Raw genomic sequence first — 19,961 nt, forward strand, 5'->3', positions numbered from 1 at the left:
TATAAATCCAACGCCACACAATTTTTTCCACATTACCGGGAGCCGTGGGGAGGCTGATCGGCCATTGGCTGAGGGGACGTCACGTGGGTGGGGTCACGTGGTCCAGAGAGGAAAAAGGGGGTCCTTTTTGGTGTAAATCTGGACTCTAATTCTGTAATATATCAAGGAATCTCGTAAAACCGACACTAAAACGTCCCTGCCTACAAATCATCCGGCCAAATTATGAGTTCATTGTATTATGCGAATGCTTTATTTTCTAAATATCCTGCCGCAAGTTCGGTTTTCGCTACCGGAGCCTTCCCCGAACAAACTTCTTGTGCGTTTGCTTCCAACCCCCAGCGCCCGGGCTATGGAGCCGGTTCGGGCGCTTCCTTCGCCGCCTCGATGCAGGGCTTGTACCCCGGCGGGGGGGGCATGGCAGGCCAGAGCGCAGCCGGCGTCTACGCGGCCGGCTACGGGCTCGAGCCGAGTTCCTTCAACATGCACTGCGCGCCCTTTGAGCAGAACCTCTCCGGGGTGTGTCCCGGCGACTCTGCCAAGGCGGCGGGCGCCAAGGAGCAGAGGGACTCGGACTTGGCGGCCGAGAGTAACTTCCGGATCTACCCCTGGATGCGAAGCTCAGGTAACGCCGCGCACCGAGCTGTCCCGAGCCGCAGTGGCCCGGGCACATATCCCGGAAGGTGCCCCCTTCCCGGCCAACCGCCCTTCTACGCGTCCAGAGTGCTCCTGGTAGGAGATCGGCCCTGGGGACGCGGCCCCCCCCTGAGCCGCGACACGGCGCGCCGCCCCCCTCCCATTTTTGCTTGGTGCTCTCAGACTCGCTCTGCATCCCTGGCGGATCCCTCTTCGCCGACGCCGCGGCGCTCTGAGCCCCCAGCCCACCCCCCACCCTTCCTCCCGGCCTTTTAGCTTTAAATATTTATCAGCCGCGCCGGCACGGGCTGGAGACGAGGCCGTTTGTCTTGCGGAGGAAGGCTGGGGTTTGCAGAGAATAGCCATTAGGGTCTCCCCCCCTCCCTTCTCCTTTCCCCCGCCGGGGATCTCATCTCTGGGTGTGTCCCCTCAGCCCCAGCTTGGATGAGGTCTGGGGGAGGGGGCTGTAGCTCTGAGCAGTTCTTCCCTCCCCCTTTCCTCCCAGCCAACCCGCTCCCCCATTATTCCCTTCTGGACAATTAGAGGTGGGCTCTAGAGGCCTGGCAGGAGGAGGGGGTGTGAGAGGAGATGAGGATTCAGTCAGGGACACAGGCAGGTGGAGAGAGGGGGGCTGAAACCAAAAGAGAGAGGCTTCTGACTCCCCAGTGAACTTGGGAAGGGGGAGGCAGGAGAACTAGAGAATGGAGCAGAGGCCTCATGGGGAGGCCAGCTGACTTCCTCAGGTGCCCTTCCTAGCACCCCTGGAGAACTGGCCAACAAGTTTTCAAGTGTCCTTCCAGAAGGATGGATGTCCTCTTGGGAGAGAAACAAGGACTCCAAGAAGTCAAATCAAGAGTTAGAGAGTACAGGCCACTGAGGCAGCTACTGCAGAAACCCCAAGAGACCAGAGGCTCTGTGGGGGTCTCCTGACAAGCCTGTCCCAGACAGCTTTCTTTGTGTTGCCCTGGACTCCGAGGCGTCTCTCAAGATCCAGGAGACCCAAGATATGCAGTCAGAGGCTCCCAGTCCAGCCAGGGTGAGGGCCAAGAGAAGCCCAGCTCTTATTCCATCAGTATTAGTGGTCACAGTTCCCATTACCTGCTCCATAATTCAACTGCCTTTCCAGCTGATTTATTAAAGCCCAAATTTTTCTGCTCATAAACATTTCAGCTTGGCTTTTATCTAACTTGAAATTAGGCCCCCAACCCCTCCTCCCACTGTCTCCTTCCTAGGAGGGCTGGCACCAGCACCTCCCCCAGCACAACCTCCCTCCAGCCTCCTCAAGGTTTGGGCCTAACCTGGGAAGCTCTCCCCTGCCCGTCTGCCCCCACCAGCCAGGTACTGAGTGTTCCACCCCAAACCAGGCTGCTGTCTCTTCTCTCCTCCTCTTCTCTTCTCTCCTTCCCAGAGGCCCAAAGATTGCTTTGGAGGGCTGAGTTGTCTGGGCAGGTGGGCAGGCAGGACAGCCTGATTCTCAGCCACTCACTGGAAAATAGCAGAGGGCAACAGCTCTCAGACCAACTCCACTGCGCCAAGGAAATCTGCAAATTCTCACCTCCTCCTCATTCCATAACGGGATGGGGGAGGGGTAGACGACCTGTAAGGCGGTTTGTCTCCTTTTCTTTTTGCGAAAAGCCCTCCGGCCACGCCTAGAGTCGCACTCCAGGGTCACTTGCATGGTTTTCCTTGCCATGGCCTATTCTGCACGCACTGACTTTTCTCCCGTAAATACTCTGCGCAGGGACCGACCGCAAGCGAGGACGCCAGACCTACACCCGCTATCAGACCCTGGAGCTGGAGAAGGAGTTTCACTACAATCGCTACCTGACGAGGCGGCGGCGCATCGAGATCGCGCACGCGCTCTGCCTCACAGAAAGACAGATCAAGATCTGGTTCCAGAACCGCCGCATGAAGTGGAAAAAAGAGAACAAGACCTCGGGCCCTGGGGCCGCCAGCCAGGACAAGGCCGAGGTGGAGGAGGATGAGGAAGAGTGAGGGACAGAGAAAGGGCAGAGGAAGAGAGAAGAGAAAGGGAGAGAAAGAGAGAGAGAGAAGCTCAGCTCTGGGAACTGAACCAGGAAACTCAAGTCAAATAGGAAAAAAAGCAAAAAACAAAACTATTTAAATGGAAAGCAGTTAAAATTTTTTTAAGGAGAGAAGGTGAAATTTTGGTTTCTTAACACTGAAAAAAATACTACCTATAGGAAAGTCCATCAGGTTTGTTTTGTACTGTATGGAAAGGACATCATCTACCTGTTCTGTAGCTTTCTGGAATTTGCCTCCCCCTTTTTTATGTCGCTAATTGTAAGGTCTTTGGTAAAATCTTGCTGTTTTGTAAGGTCCCTCTTTGATGCTGTCTTTGTGGTCTGTGGGTCTGGACTGTGTGTGGTTCCCTGCCTTCCTGAGCCCCCTGCCTTCCCAGTAGTGGCACTGAAGGGGCCTTAGGGAGCCCCAAGGACCCACCAACTAGCTCAAGTGTCCCCTCTGTGCACCTGGTCTGCCCGCTGCTCCTTGCTCCTGCCAGCCCTGTGATCCTCTTTCCAGTCTATGTATATCTGAAAGATGGAGAAATAAAAGAAATTAAAAATAAACATATGTCCTATTTTCTGTGTCTCTAAGGTTGGGAGTGGGTGAGAGATACTCATGCACACCGGTGCCCAGCTTCTGCTGCGGTTCATTTCTTAATGTGCTGGTATCTGCTCTTTTTTTCCTTGTGTTCCTTGCTCTGGCCAGATACCACACATATGTAGTTCCCCCCCACCCCGCCTTTTTTTTTTTACACACATTGACACACACACACAATTACACTTAGTTACAGGCTGACATTGCACATAAATATATACCTTGTCATACAGTCACAAACACCCATATTCATTATGTTCACAAATAAATATACAAGCATTCACACATCCCAAACCCTTTCCAGAACACATGTATTCACATTCACTCACACAAGTAAACCTACATTCACACTCACTCACAGACACATTTATATATACGAGGGTAACACTCACACATTGGCTTATAAACACACAGACTCATATTTGCCCCCTAGTAAACACGACCTTGAGTCCACATGCTCAGTCACACACATTCACAAAACCAAGCCAAGCCAAACCCCAGAGTTCCACAGACCCTTCCTCATCCAAGCCTTCACACGAGGCTGTGGCTCGGTACCGCCACGGGGCACAAATAAACAGAGCTGAAATCCAAAGTGCTAGGCCCCAAGCTAAGGAAGGGCAGAAGGAAAGGGAAGGTGACCACCCAAATCCGCTCCTTCTCCAGCCGGCGGGTGGGTGGGCAGGCGGCGTTGGGCACAGGCTGGGCAGACGAGCAGAAACCTCCCGGCCGCCCAGACAGGCCTCCAACCTCGAGATGTTCCCGGCTTTCCGCTCAGCCCGCAAATATTTTCTGCAAGAGCTAGTCGGTTATTTTATTTCAATTTATTTTACTTTCATTTAATTTACCTCATTTTAAATTGATCCACCGACCCAAATAAAACTTAAAATTGAGGGAGAAAAAAATGAGCACCGGGAGCGAGAGGCTGAGCAGTGCGAGTTAGCCGACTGCTGTGGCCGCATCCCGGCCGCTCTGAGCCCGGCCGCCGGGCCGCCGGGCCGCCGGGCCGCCGGGCCTCCAGAGCTCAGCCGGCTGCCTCCGCGCTTTTCTGCCCACTGTCCGCGCTGCTGGCAATCTGGAAATCTTCTCCGGGGTACAGAGAAAGAGAAAAAGAAGAACATTTTGCGAGGGAGGTTACTTCCTTTCCTGAATTTGGGCGCTGGTAGCTCAATTCAAAATACCGGCGTATAGCAGGGGACCTGGGAAACCCGGGGTGAATTTGGGTTGTTTGGCTCCAAAACATCCCCTTGATTGAGAAATACCAGAGGATGCCGTCTAGACCTTCGGAATTGATTTTTAGTATTTATTAGATTATAAATCCTGGCTTATTTAAATTTAAAAAACAGGCTACGGGCACTGAAAGGGGAAGAGGATTGGAAGGAAGCAAGGATGAGGAGAATCTGTTTACTCTAAATTTGTAAGTAAAAGGCTCCTAAACCTGCGGTACCCACATTAAGGACCGCAGACCACCCTCTCCCCCTGCAGAGAGCATGGGGAGTTGTCCTTGGGAACCTGAGCAAGTGCACATTTAGGCGAGAGAGCCAAGTGTCTGGGTCCGGCTTTGCTCTCCTTCAATTCCTGGGGTGCAGAGGCAATCATTCGGTGGTTAGAGTGTCTGCCTTAGCCTCCATTAGAGACACCTTGGGACAAAAGCTAGGCCCTAGGGGAATCTGCGGCCCCCACACCCGCAGTGCTACAAGCCCTCACAGGTGGGGTCCTGCCATCTATAGGGCTGGGAGTGAGGGGGGCAGTCAGAGGGGCATTCAGAGGGGGAAAGGGGGCTTTGACGCTTTCATTTTGCCCTGAGGCTAGTGGCAGCTCTGGACATTGGCTGTTGCTCCCAACTCACCCCCAAATTGCCTTAGAAAAGACCCTGTGTGGAGGTTTTGGGGTGAATTTTTACTAGAAAAGAAGGACAGAGCTCCAGTGAGAATAGGGAGGTTCCAAAAAGAACCCCCTTCCCAGATGGATGCTTGTGCCTCCTCAATCTGATTCCCCACACCCCAAATCTCACACCTTCTCAGATTGGGGTTTCCCCAAAAATCGAGAAGGAGAAGAAAAGAAGATGGCGACTGAGAAAAGGGTTGCTGGTGGAGCAGCCATGAAGAAATGCAATAAATTCCTTGTTGTTTTATGAAAATTTACAACTTTGTGATAGAAGTTTATGAGTGGTTGAATCCAGCGATTGGCCAGCGCCGGTCATGTGGCCGGGCGATCGTGAACATGAACTTTTTATCATTTCCCTGGTGGTTATAATGCAGCATTCTTTTGGACACCACACCTAGGTCGGAGCACTGTCGTCCTTCAGGGCTCCAGCCTCTTGATATTTTTATACTTCAGTATCAGCTCGATAAAGCAAAAGAGAGAGAGGAAAACCAAGGGGGAGAGAAAAGAAGAGAGAGCGGGAGAGAGAGAGAGGAGGGGTGGGAATTACACAAAAGAGAGAACCAAAAATAATTTTAATTTCTAAGTTAATTTGCTTGCTGATCTGGGATTTTAGTCATCATGGAGAGTAAATGGACAATCTGCCCAGGACTGCAGCCTGATACCATTTTTCAAAGCCAGAACTTACTCCATTTTCTATGCAAATATCAGAAAAGCGAAACACCCTCTCTCCCAAGTCAGAGAAGGGGAAGCAACGGCTCTCAGGTTGGGACAATATTATCTGGAAGATGAAGAAGAAACCGAACGCTCTTCCCCGCCCCCCTTTCTCCCACCCCTTTCAATCGGAGGAAAGAAACCCCAAGGTCTGCAAAGGTAAGGGAGATTCTACAATTTTCTTCTTATTCTTTTGCATCGGTTTTGTAGGGGGTGGGGCTTGGGTTTGTTTCTCCCCCCTCTTCCAAGACAGGGCTGAACCCCACCTCCGGGCGCTGCAAGGAGAGGCTTCCTAGGAAATTCGGTGGCTGAGAGAGGGGTGGTTGCTTCCTGGAGGAGAAGCAAGGCAGGGAAGACGGTCGGAGGAACCGAAAGGGGCCACGGAGGCGAGCTCTAAGTGGCCTATTTAAGCTGGGAGAAGAGGTTTAAGTTAGAGGGCTGCGGAAGAAAGGATAGGGGGGTGTCTGGACTTGGGGTGCCGGCATAAAGCCGGTTGCTACGGCCTCTGTGGGTTTGCGCCCCCTCCCCCTCCCACCATCTCTCCCTTGTTCCGGCCTCCCCCAATTGCCCCGGCGCAGTTCTCTTGCCCGGTGCGGGTACGGGTATCCGTGGCTTTCCGGCACCGTTGGCACGAGGGGCGGTGGCGCTGAGAGACGTCCTGGTCTCTGGAGGGCCTGGAATCTCCGTTGAGGCCAGCGAGGGCGAGCAGGCGGCTAGAGAGATACAGAAAGAACAATTCACGGAGAAATACTCATTATCTCCCTTCGGAAACATTTCTGAAATTAAAAGGCTGTGGGTGGAGGCACCCAAATTGAGGGAGACCCCCCCCCCTCCTTCCAAGAAGCCTGCCTGAAAATGCCCAGATCTTTGGCCACTCCCGTAGCAGGGAGGCTCGTTCTGCAGGGAGACAATTTTGTGGTTTTTAACGCGGTAGTTTACAGCGTGTTGGTTTCTGTGTAATACTGGTTCTGTACCTTGTGTTTTATTGGTATGGGATGTGTGGATTTCTGTGGAGGAGAAAATTGCCATGTGTGTCTGATGTGGAAACGTTTCAAACTTTCTTGGATCCAAATGTGGTGATTGTGAAGAAGCTGTTTACCACGTTGTTGTTTTAGGTATGGAAACAAAAAAGAAAAATAAAGAGAAGAAAATTAAAAGAAATTCCCATTAGGGGATTTGATGGTGTCTGGACTAGAAAGCTGCCTGGCACTGAGCTCAGACAGCTAGTCTTGTCCCTCCGGCGCCTGATTCCATTCCCGAGCCAGGCCTGGGGTGGGGGTGGGAGTGGGGGTGGGGGTGGGGGTGGGGGTGCGGGGTGGGGGGAGCCGGGAGAAGAACCGTGGGGCGGGAAGACTAGATTCCTAAAGTAGCTGGTGGGGTTGAAGAAGGCGCCAGTCGCTAGGTGAAGACTTAAAAATAGAGAGGGGTTCTGGGGAAGCTGCCAGCTGAGAGATAAGGGACTTAGGGCTCGGAGAGCAGGAGAGACTGATTTAGTTTGGTTTGCAGAAATAGGTGATTGCTTTCCTCTTTTTAAGGACCAGATGCAGAGATTTCAATCTCGGGTCTCTGGTGGCCCAGGGATTGCAGGGTCTGGATGCGCATAGGGGAATACTGGCCTTCTCACTACTGAGCTGAAAAGGGAGAGAGCCACTTGTGGCGCGGGAGGGGGCCCCTCGTGGCACAGGTAGATGCCCTCGAAGCAGGCCCAGTATGGATGCCTGAAGGGACCCCCTCGGCTGTGAAGCCAGAGAAGTTCTCGGCCAGCACCCGCGGCACTCGGAGCCTATTCTTAAAGGAAAAATTCCCCAAACCTACCCAGACTATAAAGGTCTTTTTCTCCTGTAGTCTTGGCGGGGTATAAATCATCCCTTAGACAGTTCTCTCTGACCCAAATTATGCGGTTTGCTGCCATCTACCGTCCGTTTGGAGACATGCGGCTTCGGCGCCACAAGCCCGGCGACGCTGCTTGAACCCGGCCCCACGCCCGGAGCCCCCAGCCGCTCAGCTTTGGCGGGATTCTGGGGACTTTCGGCCCAGATTATCACCTTTCGCTGGATCTTGGTTCCAGCTTGCCCACATGTGAATTGGAGAACGAGGATCCCTCTCTCTTGTCAGGCCCATCCCAGCTCCAAACCTGGCGGCTGGCTGGGGGTAGCGGCTTTTTTTCTAGGGCATATTTTAAAAGGACTAATACTGCATCTGGCGGGGACGGGGCTCTGAATCAAAGGGTTGGGGGATCAGAGTCGACCCTCTCCCCGGCGTCCCCGCCAAACTCAAGAGGGGATCACGAGGGCCGCTAGGAAGATCCATCCGAGGCCAAGGCTGTTCAAGGTTTATTTGGTTTTCTTTTCGGCCAAGGGAGGGGTCCTGCAGGGGAGGCGCCGGCCCGGGCAGTTCCACTCGGTTGTCAAAAGACAAACCGAGTCTGTGTTCTCCGGGTTGACTGGTGGGTCTTGCCAGTTCCTTGGCCGGTTGAGTGTATGGTGAAAGAACTGAACCGAGCTTTCTGGAAATTGTTGGTGTGTGCAAGTGAGTGTGTGTCCCCTTCCCCATTTCCAATCATTTCAAGCGAAATCGACACAAACATGCTTTGGGAAAAAGCGGGGAGTGGGGATCAATCATTAAGGAAGCAAATCATTGTAATTTCCGTTCCTGCCCGACTCTTCACACCCGCTGAAGCCGACTGCTTTCCCAGGAGGGGGTGGCGAGGGCGAGGGTACGCGCCGCTGCCGCCGAGTTTGAATATTGGCCCGTCTCACGGGTTACTGATTAGCTTGGGCTTTCAAGCCGCAGGAGGAAGCTCTGGCCGCTCCTTTCAAGGTGCTGTGGCCCCAGTTCCTGGGCGGGGGGCTCCAGGAAATTGCCTCTGGTGCCAGGCAGGCCTAGGTGTTACGGGGTCTGGAGCTGGAGGAGCTGCCGAAGTCAAGGGGCCCAGCGGTACTAGGGGCAAACGCGGGGTCTCTGAGGCCCGAGCCTCTGGCGCCTTGTGAGTCTGCCTCGCAGGAGCAGCCCTTTCAGCTCTTCAGCAGAGAGTGACTTTCTGGCGGCTGGAAGGCCCGGCCCAGTGCAGGGGCCCCCAAGGGAGTGCTCCCTGAAAGTCTTGGGCCCCTTGGAGGTTTTTCTTGCCGACAATCGGAAGGACAGATGGAGAGGGGAAGGCAGCTGTACAGAGGGTTGAAACCTTTAAGGGCTCTTAGGGTGCGCATGGGCCGGGGGAGAGGGAGCTGAGGGCCACTGCTCCCCCCTCCAACAGAGAAGATGCCATTTATTTGCATAATGGAAATATCTTTGTACCTTGCTTTGGAGGAGCCAGTTTTAAGGCAGTGTTCCCTGTAAACTGCTCTCAAAAATTGGGAGAGGCCACACTGCCCCTCTGGGAACATATATGTTCCCCAAACCCAGAGAATCATGGACTCTAGAGGAAGAATTGGGTTGAGAAGTTTGAATTCACCCCACCCCAATCAGAGTTGAGATTGGGGTGGGGGAAGTTGCCCACAACCCTTAAGAGCCGGGAGTGGGAGGGAGCTTTGCAGCTAAGAAGAAGTGGGAAGCCTGGACAATGTCTCAATACCCCTCCCCTCCAAACACCTACTGGCAAATATTCTCCCTGAGATTACCCATGCAGGAGAATTCTACTCTGGAGCTGAACACAATTTCGACATTTACCGGGGAGCTGGAATGTGTGTACGTCCGCAGGACCACAGATTCACAGCTCAGGAAATTACAAGTCCTGCCAGTGGGATTTCTATACAATCCTTCTGTTGTGTACTCAAGACTTAGGACACATTTACATCCACCTCTCCGTACACACACCTCCTCCTTGAGCAGGGAGAGACACCCCAGACCAGCAGATGGCTGTGCCCACTGTGTATTTATATGTTCCCTCTTGGAGACAGACCGACAATGGTGGATGCAACCACAGACAGATTCATAGAGATCTGACTCCAGAAGTCAGGCAGCCTCTGGCCCAGCCCTGCTTGCCTGCTCTTTCTCCCAAACAAACGGATCAGACGAATAAACGCTCATAAATACCTCTGGGCTTAGATAAGAGCGATGAGGCGCTATTTCCTTTCATGCCCGACTCCAGGCGCCCAGGCCCTGCCTTTGCGGCTCCATCTCCTGGCAGGCAACCTGCAGAGGTGAGGTTAATTTGGGGCTATGACTCTAAGGATAAGGCGATTGTTTTCGTGCTTCTATCATAGGGGAAGTCTTCATCTCTCACTGAATCTTATGTTATCCAGGCTTCATGGGAAAGCCCATACCAAACAGTCCTAGTTTGAGGACACTGTGACCAGAAAGGAGAGAGGGCTGAGGCCCAAGGCCCAGCCTCAGTAGCAAGGAGGAGGGACACAAGGCATTCTCCCCACCTTGCTCCTCCAGCCCAAATGTTCTCCCTTCCTTTCCAGGAGTGGGCCTAATCACAGCTGGATTTGAGCACTTATGACTGCATCATTAGGAGGCTAGAGTTTTTTTTTTTTGAATCTTGACACCCCCTCCCCCAAGAGGGGCTAGGAAGTGGTTGATGGGTCAACCAGGAATAGCCACTTAACCATGAAGGCAGAGCGGAGAAGTTGTCCTAAGTTTAGGGAGCCTTTTGGGCCACTTTGCAACAACCAAGTTCCATCCCTGGTCACTAACCTCAATCCTTTACCACTTTTCCTAGTGTCTTGTGCCATCTTCAGTGGGCAGATTTGGCCTACAAAAAGGAGTCCAAAGAACAAGTCAGAGAAGGGTCAGCCTGGTCCCTTCATCATCAGGTTTTGTCCCACATTCTGGCCCATTCCTGGCCCCAGGTCCAAAGCTTGTCATTCTTTATGAGCATTAGAATGTTGAAAATACACTGTGCTTCAGTCTTCCAGGCTGGTTCCAATGCTCATTTTCCTAAAATAAGAGTCAGAGATATACACACTCTCTCGCACCAAAGCTTGTAGGCAGCAGGCTGGTAATACATATATGAGAGGTGGGAGGGATTGTAGAGATGCTGAGAGACAGAAGGGTAGTGAGCATCTGGAGAGGGGATACGGAATGATAGTGGTAAGCTGCCTGCTGCGGCCCCAGGAGAACCCAACCCTCCCCCTTTATAAAATGAAACAAAAACCGTCTTGAGAAAGAATTAATTAAAAAAGAACTGTCAGCTTCTGGAGAGACCTGGAAAAGGAGCGATGGCTCCTCTCTTCCCACTGGTTTCTGATTGTCTCCAAAATCAGGAGGGTTTGAGGACCTGAAACTGGAGGAGAAACAATTTTCTTCCCTGTAGTTACTGAGGCACCTTTGATACCTAAGAATTTGTAGCCCAGGATATTCTAATGTCTTTTGGGGTAGGAAGTGGGGTGGAGGGAAGGTTGCAGGCAGGATAGGGATCAGACAAACCTCTCACCCCTCCTCTCCCTATCCCCCTCTTCCCAGTGCCCCTTCCTGTGCCAAACGCAAGCAATACATACTAGAACCAGGCAAGATATCTTGGGCAGCGGCAGCGGTAGCCTTCCAAGAAGCTCCTAATCTAGCCGCACATCAAAAGGGAGAAGCTTTTAGGCTCAGACCCTCCTCACAATTCCCAGTCTTCTGGGTCCTCTGGCCTGCCTCTCAGACTACAAGAGCTGTAGAGAGGCAGGAATAATAAGCCCAGGCTTGGAGGAGATGGAGTAGGTCTGAGAAACAGGAAAAACAGTTTTCAAAACCTGGGAAGGAGATGGTTTCTTCTTCTTTTGCTTCTCGATTTCTGAAAGCGATGCTAATCGGCGGAGAACTCTTCTCTCCTCCTACCAACACAAAACCCAAGAAACCAGCCTTCTCCTTTAGTTCTCTTCTAGGGAGACTGAAATTCCAGATTCCGAGATATTTATCCACCTTCCCTTGAGGGAATGGGGCTCAAGCAAGTCAGGGGTTAACTTTTCTGAAAACACAATTAACTTTTTCCTATTCCTGCGTGGGGAGGGGAGGGATATATTTATTTAATCACTGGAGGATGGGGTGGTCTCAATCCAAGTGCTCCCTCCTCCCTCAAAGGCATAGACGCCTCTTTCGCAGATCCTACGTAGGTGGAACGGGACGCGTTGTGCTGTTGGGGAGAGAGAGAGAGAGAGAAAGCAGAAGGAGAAGGAGGAAAAAAAGGTTGATAGGTTTGTGCGCGGGTCCCTCGCGCGGGCTGCGCTCCTCCTGGGTGCTATTTGACAATTCCTGCCTCTGCCATTGGTCAGTGTTGGATCAGATGGTTGTATTTCCTTCTGGCCCTCACTGGCACCTCGCCATCCCCCCTCAGCTAAAACCCAATCTCAGATATACTACTAATAGGCGCGGCGCTCGGACTATAAAACACAACAAATCATAAACCCGGCGGAGCAGCAGCGGCCGCGCGCCTCCCCTCCCAATGAGTTCCTATTTCGTGAACTCCACCTTCCCCGTCACTCTGGCCAGCGGGCAGGAGTCCTTCCTGGGCCAGCTCCCTCTCTACTCGTCGGGCTATGCGGACCCTCTGAGGCACTACCCTGCGCCCTACGGGCCCGGGCCCGGCCAAGACAAGGGCTTTGCCGCTTCCTCCTATTACCCGCCGGCCGGCGGCGGCTACGGCCGGGCGGCGCCCTGCGACTACGGGCCGGCGCCGGCCTTCTACCGCGAGAAGGAGTCGGCCTGCGCGCTCTCGGGCGCCGACGAGCCGCCCCCGTTCCACCCGGAGCCGCGGAAGTCCGACTGCGCGCAGGACAAGAGCGTCTTCGGCGAGGCCGAGGAGCAGAAGTGCTCCACTCCGGTCTACCCCTGGATGCAGCGGATGAATTCATGCAACAGTGAGTGAGACTTGCTGAGGCCGCCGCGACCCCCATGGGCTCCCTCCCCCCTAGAGTCAGAACTAGAGAGCCCCCCCACCCAATTCTTCCACGGAGAAAGCCTCTCGGGTTGGAGCTTAGGGAAGATTGGGCGCCTGCCTCGATCTCCCGCGCTGCCCTCACGCCCTCAGGAGTTGCAAAGTTTGCAAAGTCCCAGATGCACTCCGAGCCAGGGGGAGCGAGTGGGTTCTCTGCGAGGGCCAGGCAGCAGCCGAGATCCGGGTCAGGGAGGCAGACAGAGCCCGCGCAGCCACTGGCTGGGCTCTCCCTGGCGCCCCCAGCTCTGGCCCGGTCCCCCACCCCAAGACTGTTCATTAAAAACGGAGTACGTCATGGGAAGGGGGGCGGCGTGACGCTGGCGAGGGAGAGTTGAGTCTGTCCCGGACTGGTTTTCCCTGGGGGTCGGGGGCTGGGGAAAGAGGAGGCACCCGGAAAGGGGTGGTAGTCAGAGGAGGGGGGGAGAATAAGGGGAAGAAAGAGAGGGAGCGGGCGGAGTCGGAGAGAGGGAGAAGCAGGCGCCGGGGTCTCAGGTTGGATTATTTGTAGGTCTTAAATCCCAAATTGATGTCCATTAACGGGACACGAAAGTGAGGAGCCCTTAATGCTGACTACGGATCGATCCACGTCATTACAGATTAAGGGCCGGAATCTGTCACGGGGTGGTGGGGGCGCCAGATGGGAAGAAAAGATGCGTCTAGGAAGAGACACACCTGGCCAGTGCTTCTCCAGCCCCTCCCCCTAGGCTCAGGTGGGATTTAAAACTGCTCCTCCCATCCCCCCACCAAGAATCTAGACAGAAGGCAAAAGCCGAGGAGACCCGGAGGGAATCTGGAGGGGGCGCTGGAGGAGTGAGGAAAGGGGGGGGGCAGGGAACCAGGGAGAGTGGAGGGCATCCCGGGACAGGCTAGAGTCCCCGTTTGAGGGTCGAATGGGGGAGGGGGGTTCTGGCCTTGGTGACCCCAGGCCTCAACATCTCCTCTCTGCGTAACAGGTTCCTCCTTTGGGCCCAGCGGCCGGCGCGGCCGCCAGACCTACACGCGCTACCAGACGCTGGAGCTGGAGAAGGAGTTTCACTACAATCGCTACCTGACGCGGCGGCGGCGCATTGAGATCGCGCACGCCCTGTGCCTGACGGAACGGCAGATCAAGATCTGGTTCCAGAACCGGCGCATGAAGTGGAAAAAGGAGAGCAAACTGCTCAGCGCGTCTCAGCTCAGTGCCGAGGAGGAAGAAGAAAAACCGGCCGAATGAAGGCGCTGGCAGGGGGCGGGGGGACGCGAAGGGAGAGGCCTGCGGGGAACGGAGGGCAGCGAAGAGCTCCGGGGAAGGCTCTGCGGGCGGGGGAGCCTGGGGACCTGGTCTCCAGAGCGCGACAGGCGGGGCCCCGCGCTCTCCTGGACGCCCCCGCCCGCAGAGCGCTCGCTGGGCGCTGGGAGGCCGTGCTGCCTGAGCCCAGCCGGCACCCCAGCGCCGCCTCCATGCCCGCACAACCGCCTCAGCCCGAACAGGCTCCCGCGTGAGAACTGAGGACCGGACTCACTTGATGTTTCCTGGAAGCAGAGCAATATGCTCTTGTCCGTGTCGCGTCTCATTTCGTCCATGTCGCCCGTGCACGGTTCAATGGTAGATTCGCAGTCCCCTCAGCGGGGGCCTCGAAGACTCCCTGACCCCAGACCTCTCTCCCAGCCCCTCCCCAAAGCCACTGGAAGGAGCACATACTACCTAGAAGTAAGAAGAGGAGCCTCAGAAGAAAACAAAGTTCTATTTTATTAATTTTCTATGTGTTGTGTTTGTAGTCGTGTCTTAGCTCTGGACGTGAAATACTTCGGTAATAATATTAATATTATTAATAATGATGATAATAATAAAGACGTAAAACCTCGCTGCTCAGTCACCTCTGCTCCTCCCCTGCCATTCCCCCACCCCCACCGCCACCCCTGCGTCCCGGTGCCGGAAACTCTGCAGCGAAGGCCGGAGCTCTGGTCGGCCCCAGAGGGCCAGACGCGACTCGGAAGTTACAGTTGAGATAAAGGCTGCAGCGGTCCGGCCCAGACTCCAACGCCGCGCCTCGCCGGTGCTGAGGCTCACAACGGCCTTTTCTGGTGCAGAACTGGGGGACGGAGACGAGTCGTTCCCCTATTATTCTCTAGCTTTTCTTCGTTTGTCCGTGGCAGGAGGGAACGCCACCGAGGCCCCCTAGCCGGGAGCTCCTGCAGAGACTGAGCCCGGCGGGTCTCTGTGCCTCAGCGCTGGGTTATGTCCGCAGGATCCCTGAGGCCGGTGATCTTTGGCCTGCCCACATGGCCTGATTTCCGCCGGCCTTGGCCCTCGGCTCCTGGCCTAAATTGGGGCCACCGGGTGTCTTGTCTCCCTGCCCACAGCTGCAGTCTCCAGGCGTCCCTTCCTGCCTCAAGTAGCGGCTCAGCGACAAGTAGGGGGATGTGAAGCCGCCGGCAGGCGCCTGGGCGAAGGGCAAGACTTTCCCCCTGCTCTTCGGAGACCTGAGGGCAGGAAGCCAGGTGACGGGGCAGTTTGGTCACATCGCATCAACTTTAACGGACCCATTCTGTCCCCACCCCACCCCCACCCTCACACAGGCGACAAGATGAGGAGCCTGTTTTCCTTTCTTCCTCCTCCCTCTCTTTCCCTTTTTTATTTTTAAAGAAAATAGCCATCCGGCAGAGGGGGCCCAGCTGTGGCGGTCTCTGGCCGCCAAGCGCGCTCAGCAAGGCGCTGCTGGTCCTCCGAACTCCCTTCCCTTCCCGGGAAGGCGTGAGCCGCCCGGCAAATTCTGAAACTACCCAGATGCCAGCAAGGGGTCTCAAGTAGGGATTCCCAAGGCAATAATAGCAGGCAGTTGGTGAGAAAGCGGAAGGATTCTTCCTTGATCCCAGAATCTCAGGACCACGTTTACAGCCAAACCCGAGTCCCTGATGCGGTGGCCTCTACCGTTTTTCTCCCATCTAAGCCACTTAGCCCCAGCTGGGCTCTTCTTTTGGGGTCCCTATCCTGTTCTGCCATCCTTCCGTCCTGGGCTAAGGATGAGGAAGAGTATTTCAAACTTCTCAGGGGACCCGGAGAAGCGAAAGTTTCTCCTTCGAACCCTTGGCTTTGCCCCACGGGCTTGGCCTGGATGTTGTGGATGGACCGCTGCAGCCGGGTCAGGAAGCAGACCAGGCCGAGCTCACAGGGGAAACCCTCTGCAATAATTGTTTTTCACACACATCTTCCAACCTCTCCCCCATTTCTGCCCCCCATCTCGAAGACTTGCAAGGCCCGAGTAAAGGAAGAGCAAATCAAGCTTTGGTCACCTTCAGTTAAAATAATAATAACGACGACGACAGGGAGAAGTACCGAACGATAAACTCCACTTACGAGAAAGTGGGTAAAGGCTTAATCGGGTTTCTCCTCTAAAAGACTCAACCCTTCGGGTTAGCCTAGGCCGGGTTTCTTTCTAGCCCGGCGGTTGCACGGAGCCAGCTGGGAGGCAGTCGTCGCCGCCATGGCGGTCGGCAGCCCGCGCTCCCGCCGTTCGCCGGGAGGTGGCGCGCTCTGCTCAGAGGCGGCCGCCAACCTTCTCCCTGTTTCTCCCCCTTCTCCTTTTTCCCCCTCTCTCGGAGGCTCGCATTGAATCGGCCCTAACGATTCTCGGATCGTCATTATTTGTAACCATAGAGCATGAATTACCTCTTGAGGTCATCAGCGAGAATTTACGACTGGTCAACAAAAGCACGTGATTCCCTAACGCCCCCCCATCCCCCTTCCAACCCCCCCCCCATATTTGGCCGCATACATAGCAAAACGAAGTACAGTGCATCGCTATAATTCATTAATACATCATAAATCGTGAAGCACAGGGTTATAACGACCACGATCCACAAATCAAGCCCTCCAAAATCACCCAAATGAGCTCGTACTTTGTAAACTCCTTCTCGGGGCGTTATCCAAATGGCCCGGACTATCAGTTGCTAAATTATGGCAGTGGCAGCTCTCTGAGCGGCTCTTACAGGGATCCCGCTGCCATGCACACCGGCTCTTACGGCTACAATTACAATGGGATGGACCTCAGCGTCAACCGCTCCTCGGCCTCCTCCAGCCACTTTGGGGCGGTGGGCGAGAGCTCGCGCGCCTTCCCTGCGCCCGCCCAGGAGCCCCGCTTCAGGCAAGCGGCGTCGAGCTGCTCCCTGTCCTCGCCCGAGTCCTTGCCCTGCACCAACGGCGACAGCCACGGCGCCAAGCCCTCTGCTTCGTCCCCCTCCGACCAGGCGACCCCGGCCAGCTCCAGCGCCAATTTCACCGAAATAGACGAGGCCAGCGCGTCCTCGGAGCCTGAGGAAGCGGCGAGCCAGCTAAGCAGCCCAAGCCTAGCTCGGGCGCAGCCAGAGCCCATGGCCACCTCCACAGCGGCGCCCGAGGGGCAGACTCCGCAGATATTCCCCTGGATGAGGAAGCTTCACATCAGCCATGGTAATTCTCGCTCTCGCTCCTCTTTTTGTCTTCTCGGCTTTTCCTTCTCCGCGTTTGGGGGTGGGGGGAGTCGGCGAGGAGAGCTTGGCTTTTCCTCAAATATAGATTTCTTTTTTTCCGGAGGGGGAGAAGACTCTTAAGAGGGTCCTCACAGCTCGGGGGGACAGAGCCAAAAGAGGGCTTAGCTGGGGGGTTGAAGAGGAGTGTTTTTAATAATTTGTTCCCAGATTTCGCCTTAGGTTTTATTTGCCCAGCTGTACTAGCTTTAGGATGAAGGATGGGGTTTATGTAACATGGGGAAGGGTCCTGCTTGCCCCCGAAATTTTGAGACTGCTTTTAGCAGAGGAGGGGCGAGCAGTAAAACGAGCTTTCCAGGGCAAAAGTGCAACCGTTCTCCTCCCTCCCGGGGTGAGCGGCCGCCTGAGCCCAGCGAAGGGTGAGGCACAGGGAGGGAGCCAGAGACAAAGCCGGGCGCCTTCGCTGCGGGCAGAAGTGGGGGCTGCAGAAGGGGGCATCAGAAAGCAAGCTCGGATGCGGGCATCTGGAGTGGGGAGGATCGGAGCTGCGGTGAGCTGGGTGCCGGGGACGCCTGGGTCCTGCTCCACGCCCCCCTCCCACCCAGTGCCCCCTCCCTTAACCAGAATAACGCGGCCTCGCCGCTCTGCTCTGTCTGCTCCAGACATGACCGGGCCGGACGGGAAAAGGGCCCGAACCGCGTACACCCGCTACCAGACCCTGGAGCTGGAAAAGGAGTTCCACTTCAACCGCTACCTGACGCGGCGGCGGCGCATCGAGATCGCCCACGCGCTCTGCCTGTCCGAGCGCCAGATCAAGATCTGGTTCCAGAACCGGCGCATGAAGTGGAAGAAAGACAACAAACTGAAAAGTATGAGCCTGGCTACAGCCGGCAGCGCCTTCCAGCCCTGAGCCCGCCGGGAGGAGCCCGGGCGGCCCAAGAGTTCATGCCGCCCCCAGCCCTGGCCCCTCCAAGCCTCCTCGCGCTGCCGCCGCCCGCTGGGAACCGGTTCCCACGAGCCTGCCTCAGCCCGGGCCTTGTGTTACGATTTTTCGTTTGGTCTTAGGTCTTCCTGTGGCTCCCTCTCTCCTGGACTGGTTAATCTTGTTATTATTGTAATAATAATGATAATTATTATTTTCCCTCCATGCTCCCCACTCCCCTGCGCTCACCCCCAATCCGCCAGTGTTTCTGAATGTTCGTGTCTGTGGTTGCACTCCTTCCCCCAGGAAAAAAAGAAACTCGCATGTTTAATGTGAACTTTCCCCTCCCCATCTGTGTTATAACTTATTTATAAAAGGATGATCGCTGTATTTTGAGTTTCAGCTGGAAACTTCTCTAAAAGGGGCAGCAGTTGAGGTGGGATAGTGCCGCAGCGCGGGCCCAGCTGAGCTGGCCTCGGAGACCGGGAGTCCATGACTGTGTCTCTTTCCTCCTTCCTCTTCCTCCTCTCTCCCCATTCCTAGGCCCAAGTTTCCTAAGGCTTGGTCCTGAGGTGGGAGGGAGCTAAGGGGGACCAAAGGGGTGATGTTGAAAAGAGGGAAGGTACATAGTGAGATTTAAGTTCCTGCCGCCTGGGTAGGCCCCACAAGGCCTGGTCTGGGAGCCTCAGAAAACAAAAATAATCCTCAGTGTAAAACGTCTTGTGTATTTCTCTGTGAATCCATGGGTCTGGCATAGAGGGCCCAAAGCTTGTAAATATGGGGATAGTCTGGGTCAGACCTATCCCCTCATCCCTACCCATTTCGATTCCAAGACCATTTGTAGTGAGCGAGTGGATGCTGTGCTACGTGTGAAATCTGTCTTTGCCGGGCCTGTCTCAGTGATTCGCTTTTGGTATTTGTTTGTAGCTTTCCTTGAAGTCAAATAAATGTCTCCCCTCCTCCACTGCCCTTCCACTTGTCTTTTCTCTGGGGGCCTGCCTCTCCCATCACCAGACACACCCTAGACCGTTCTTGGTAGATCTGGGGTGTGGGGAAGAGAGAGTAGGATGCTCCCCAGCAGCCCCTCTCAGCCTTCTAAGTCTCTGCTTAGTCAGTGGTACTTGGGCCAGGGGACAGGCTTCATGCCTGGGGGACTGAGAGGCCCACAAATCCCACCTGAAGCTGGAGCAAGGGGCGAGGGAAAGGCTGAGCTGGACTCCACCCTGGCCTTCCACCAGCTGGCCGGAAAAGTCTCTGGAAACCTCTTCAGGAAAAGTAATTTGGGCCTAAGCCCTAAGCAGGCCTGCCCAGCCCCCTTGTCCCCTAGTCAAATCCCAATTCAACCCTGTCACCCAGTAGGCAAACCCCCCTCCAAAAAAAATCAGCTCAATTTCAAAGGTTTCCTCTTACCCTCAGTCTTCTCTACATTTATCAAGGGCTGCTTCTCTCCAGGGGCCCAACTGACCTGCCCTCTTGATTAGGAGCTGGGGTCCCTCCTAGAAGGCCCTTGGTTTCCCCTTCAGCCGAACTGGCCCAGGGCCCGGGCCCAGTCCTCTTCCATCCAAGTCAGCCTCCACCCTGAGTACAAGAGTCAAGTCTGGACACTTACCCAGTCCGTCCCTTCCAGCTTGGCCCAACTTCTTACAGGGCTGGGGGGGAGGGGGAGCTGGTGAGGAGGCTGCCGAGGGTCTTGGAGGCTCTACTGGGCCCTCTTTCCCCCATCCCCCTTGACTTTGTCCCCCTTTGTCCATAGCAAACTATCCCAAAAGTCGCTATGACATTTAGATGTCAAATGGATAGGGGTTTTATCTTGAAGTTAGATCGTAAAAATCGCGGAGAAGTCAGACAGATACCCCTCACTGGCTCGAGAAAGTCACGTGAGGT

At 55.0% G+C, this 19,961-nt stretch overlaps 3 protein-coding genes and 2 long non-coding RNA genes across 5 annotated transcripts; 3 read left to right on the forward strand and 2 right to left on the reverse strand.

Moving 5' to 3' along the window:
* The first annotated feature begins 73 nt into the window (after window positions 1-73).
* Window positions 74-3,224, forward strand: HOXB7 (homeobox B7). The gene is made up of 2 exons (XM_069543222.1): window positions 74-622; window positions 2,375-3,224. The coding sequence occupies exons 1-2, from the start codon at window positions 223-225 to the stop codon at window positions 2,626-2,628; spliced, it is 654 nt and encodes a 217-aa protein (XP_069399323.1). The 5' UTR covers window positions 74-222; the 3' UTR covers window positions 2,629-3,224.
* Window positions 3,225-6,014: 2,790 nt separating this feature from the next.
* LOC138415105 (uncharacterized) lies at window positions 6,015-19,867 on the reverse strand. The gene is made up of 3 exons (XR_011247115.1): window positions 19,687-19,867; window positions 6,438-6,563; window positions 6,015-6,261 (listed from the first exon to the last, which is right to left on the reverse strand). It is a non-coding gene; the product is annotated as an uncharacterized lncRNA (long non-coding RNA).
* HOXB6 (homeobox B6) lies at window positions 9,520-14,553 on the forward strand. The gene is made up of 2 exons (XM_069543228.1): window positions 9,520-12,632; window positions 13,663-14,553. The coding sequence occupies exons 1-2, from the start codon at window positions 12,218-12,220 to the stop codon at window positions 13,920-13,922; spliced, it is 675 nt and encodes a 224-aa protein (XP_069399329.1). The 5' UTR covers window positions 9,520-12,217; the 3' UTR covers window positions 13,923-14,553.
* On the reverse strand, window positions 14,415-16,197 carry LOC138415106 (uncharacterized). The gene is made up of 2 exons (XR_011247116.1): window positions 16,047-16,197; window positions 14,415-15,172 (listed from the first exon to the last, which is right to left on the reverse strand). It is a non-coding gene; the product is annotated as an uncharacterized lncRNA (long non-coding RNA).
* On the forward strand, window positions 14,802-19,041 carry HOXB5 (homeobox B5). Its single transcript, XM_069543226.1, has 2 exons — window positions 14,802-17,138; window positions 17,818-19,041. The coding sequence occupies exons 1-2, from the start codon at window positions 16,577-16,579 to the stop codon at window positions 18,063-18,065; spliced, it is 810 nt and encodes a 269-aa protein (XP_069399327.1). The 5' UTR covers window positions 14,802-16,576; the 3' UTR covers window positions 18,066-19,041.
* Window positions 19,868-19,961: the final 94 nt, after the last annotated feature.

This window comes from Ovis canadensis, chromosome 11, assembly GCF_042477335.2.
Source record: "Ovis canadensis isolate MfBH-ARS-UI-01 breed Bighorn chromosome 11, ARS-UI_OviCan_v2, whole genome shotgun sequence".
NCBI lineage: Eukaryota > Metazoa > Chordata > Mammalia > Artiodactyla > Bovidae > Ovis > Ovis canadensis.

Coding starts and splice junctions, on each gene's coding strand:
- HOXB5 (XM_069543226.1), top strand. CDS start 16,577: ATGAGCTCGTACTTTGTAAACTCCTTCTCGGGGCGTTATCCAAATGGC. Junction 17,139..17,817: donor GAAGCTTCACATCAGCCATG/GTAATTCTCGCT, acceptor TGTCTGCTCCAG/ACATGACCGGGCCGGACGGG.
- HOXB7 (XM_069543222.1), top strand. CDS start 223: ATGAGTTCATTGTATTATGCGAATGCTTTATTTTCTAAATATCCTGCC. Junction 623..2,374: donor CCCCTGGATGCGAAGCTCAG/GTAACGCCGCGC, acceptor TACTCTGCGCAG/GGACCGACCGCAAGCGAGGA.
- HOXB6 (XM_069543228.1), top strand. CDS start 12,218: ATGAGTTCCTATTTCGTGAACTCCACCTTCCCCGTCACTCTGGCCAGC. Junction 12,633..13,662: donor GCGGATGAATTCATGCAACA/GTGAGTGAGACT, acceptor TCTGCGTAACAG/GTTCCTCCTTTGGGCCCAGC.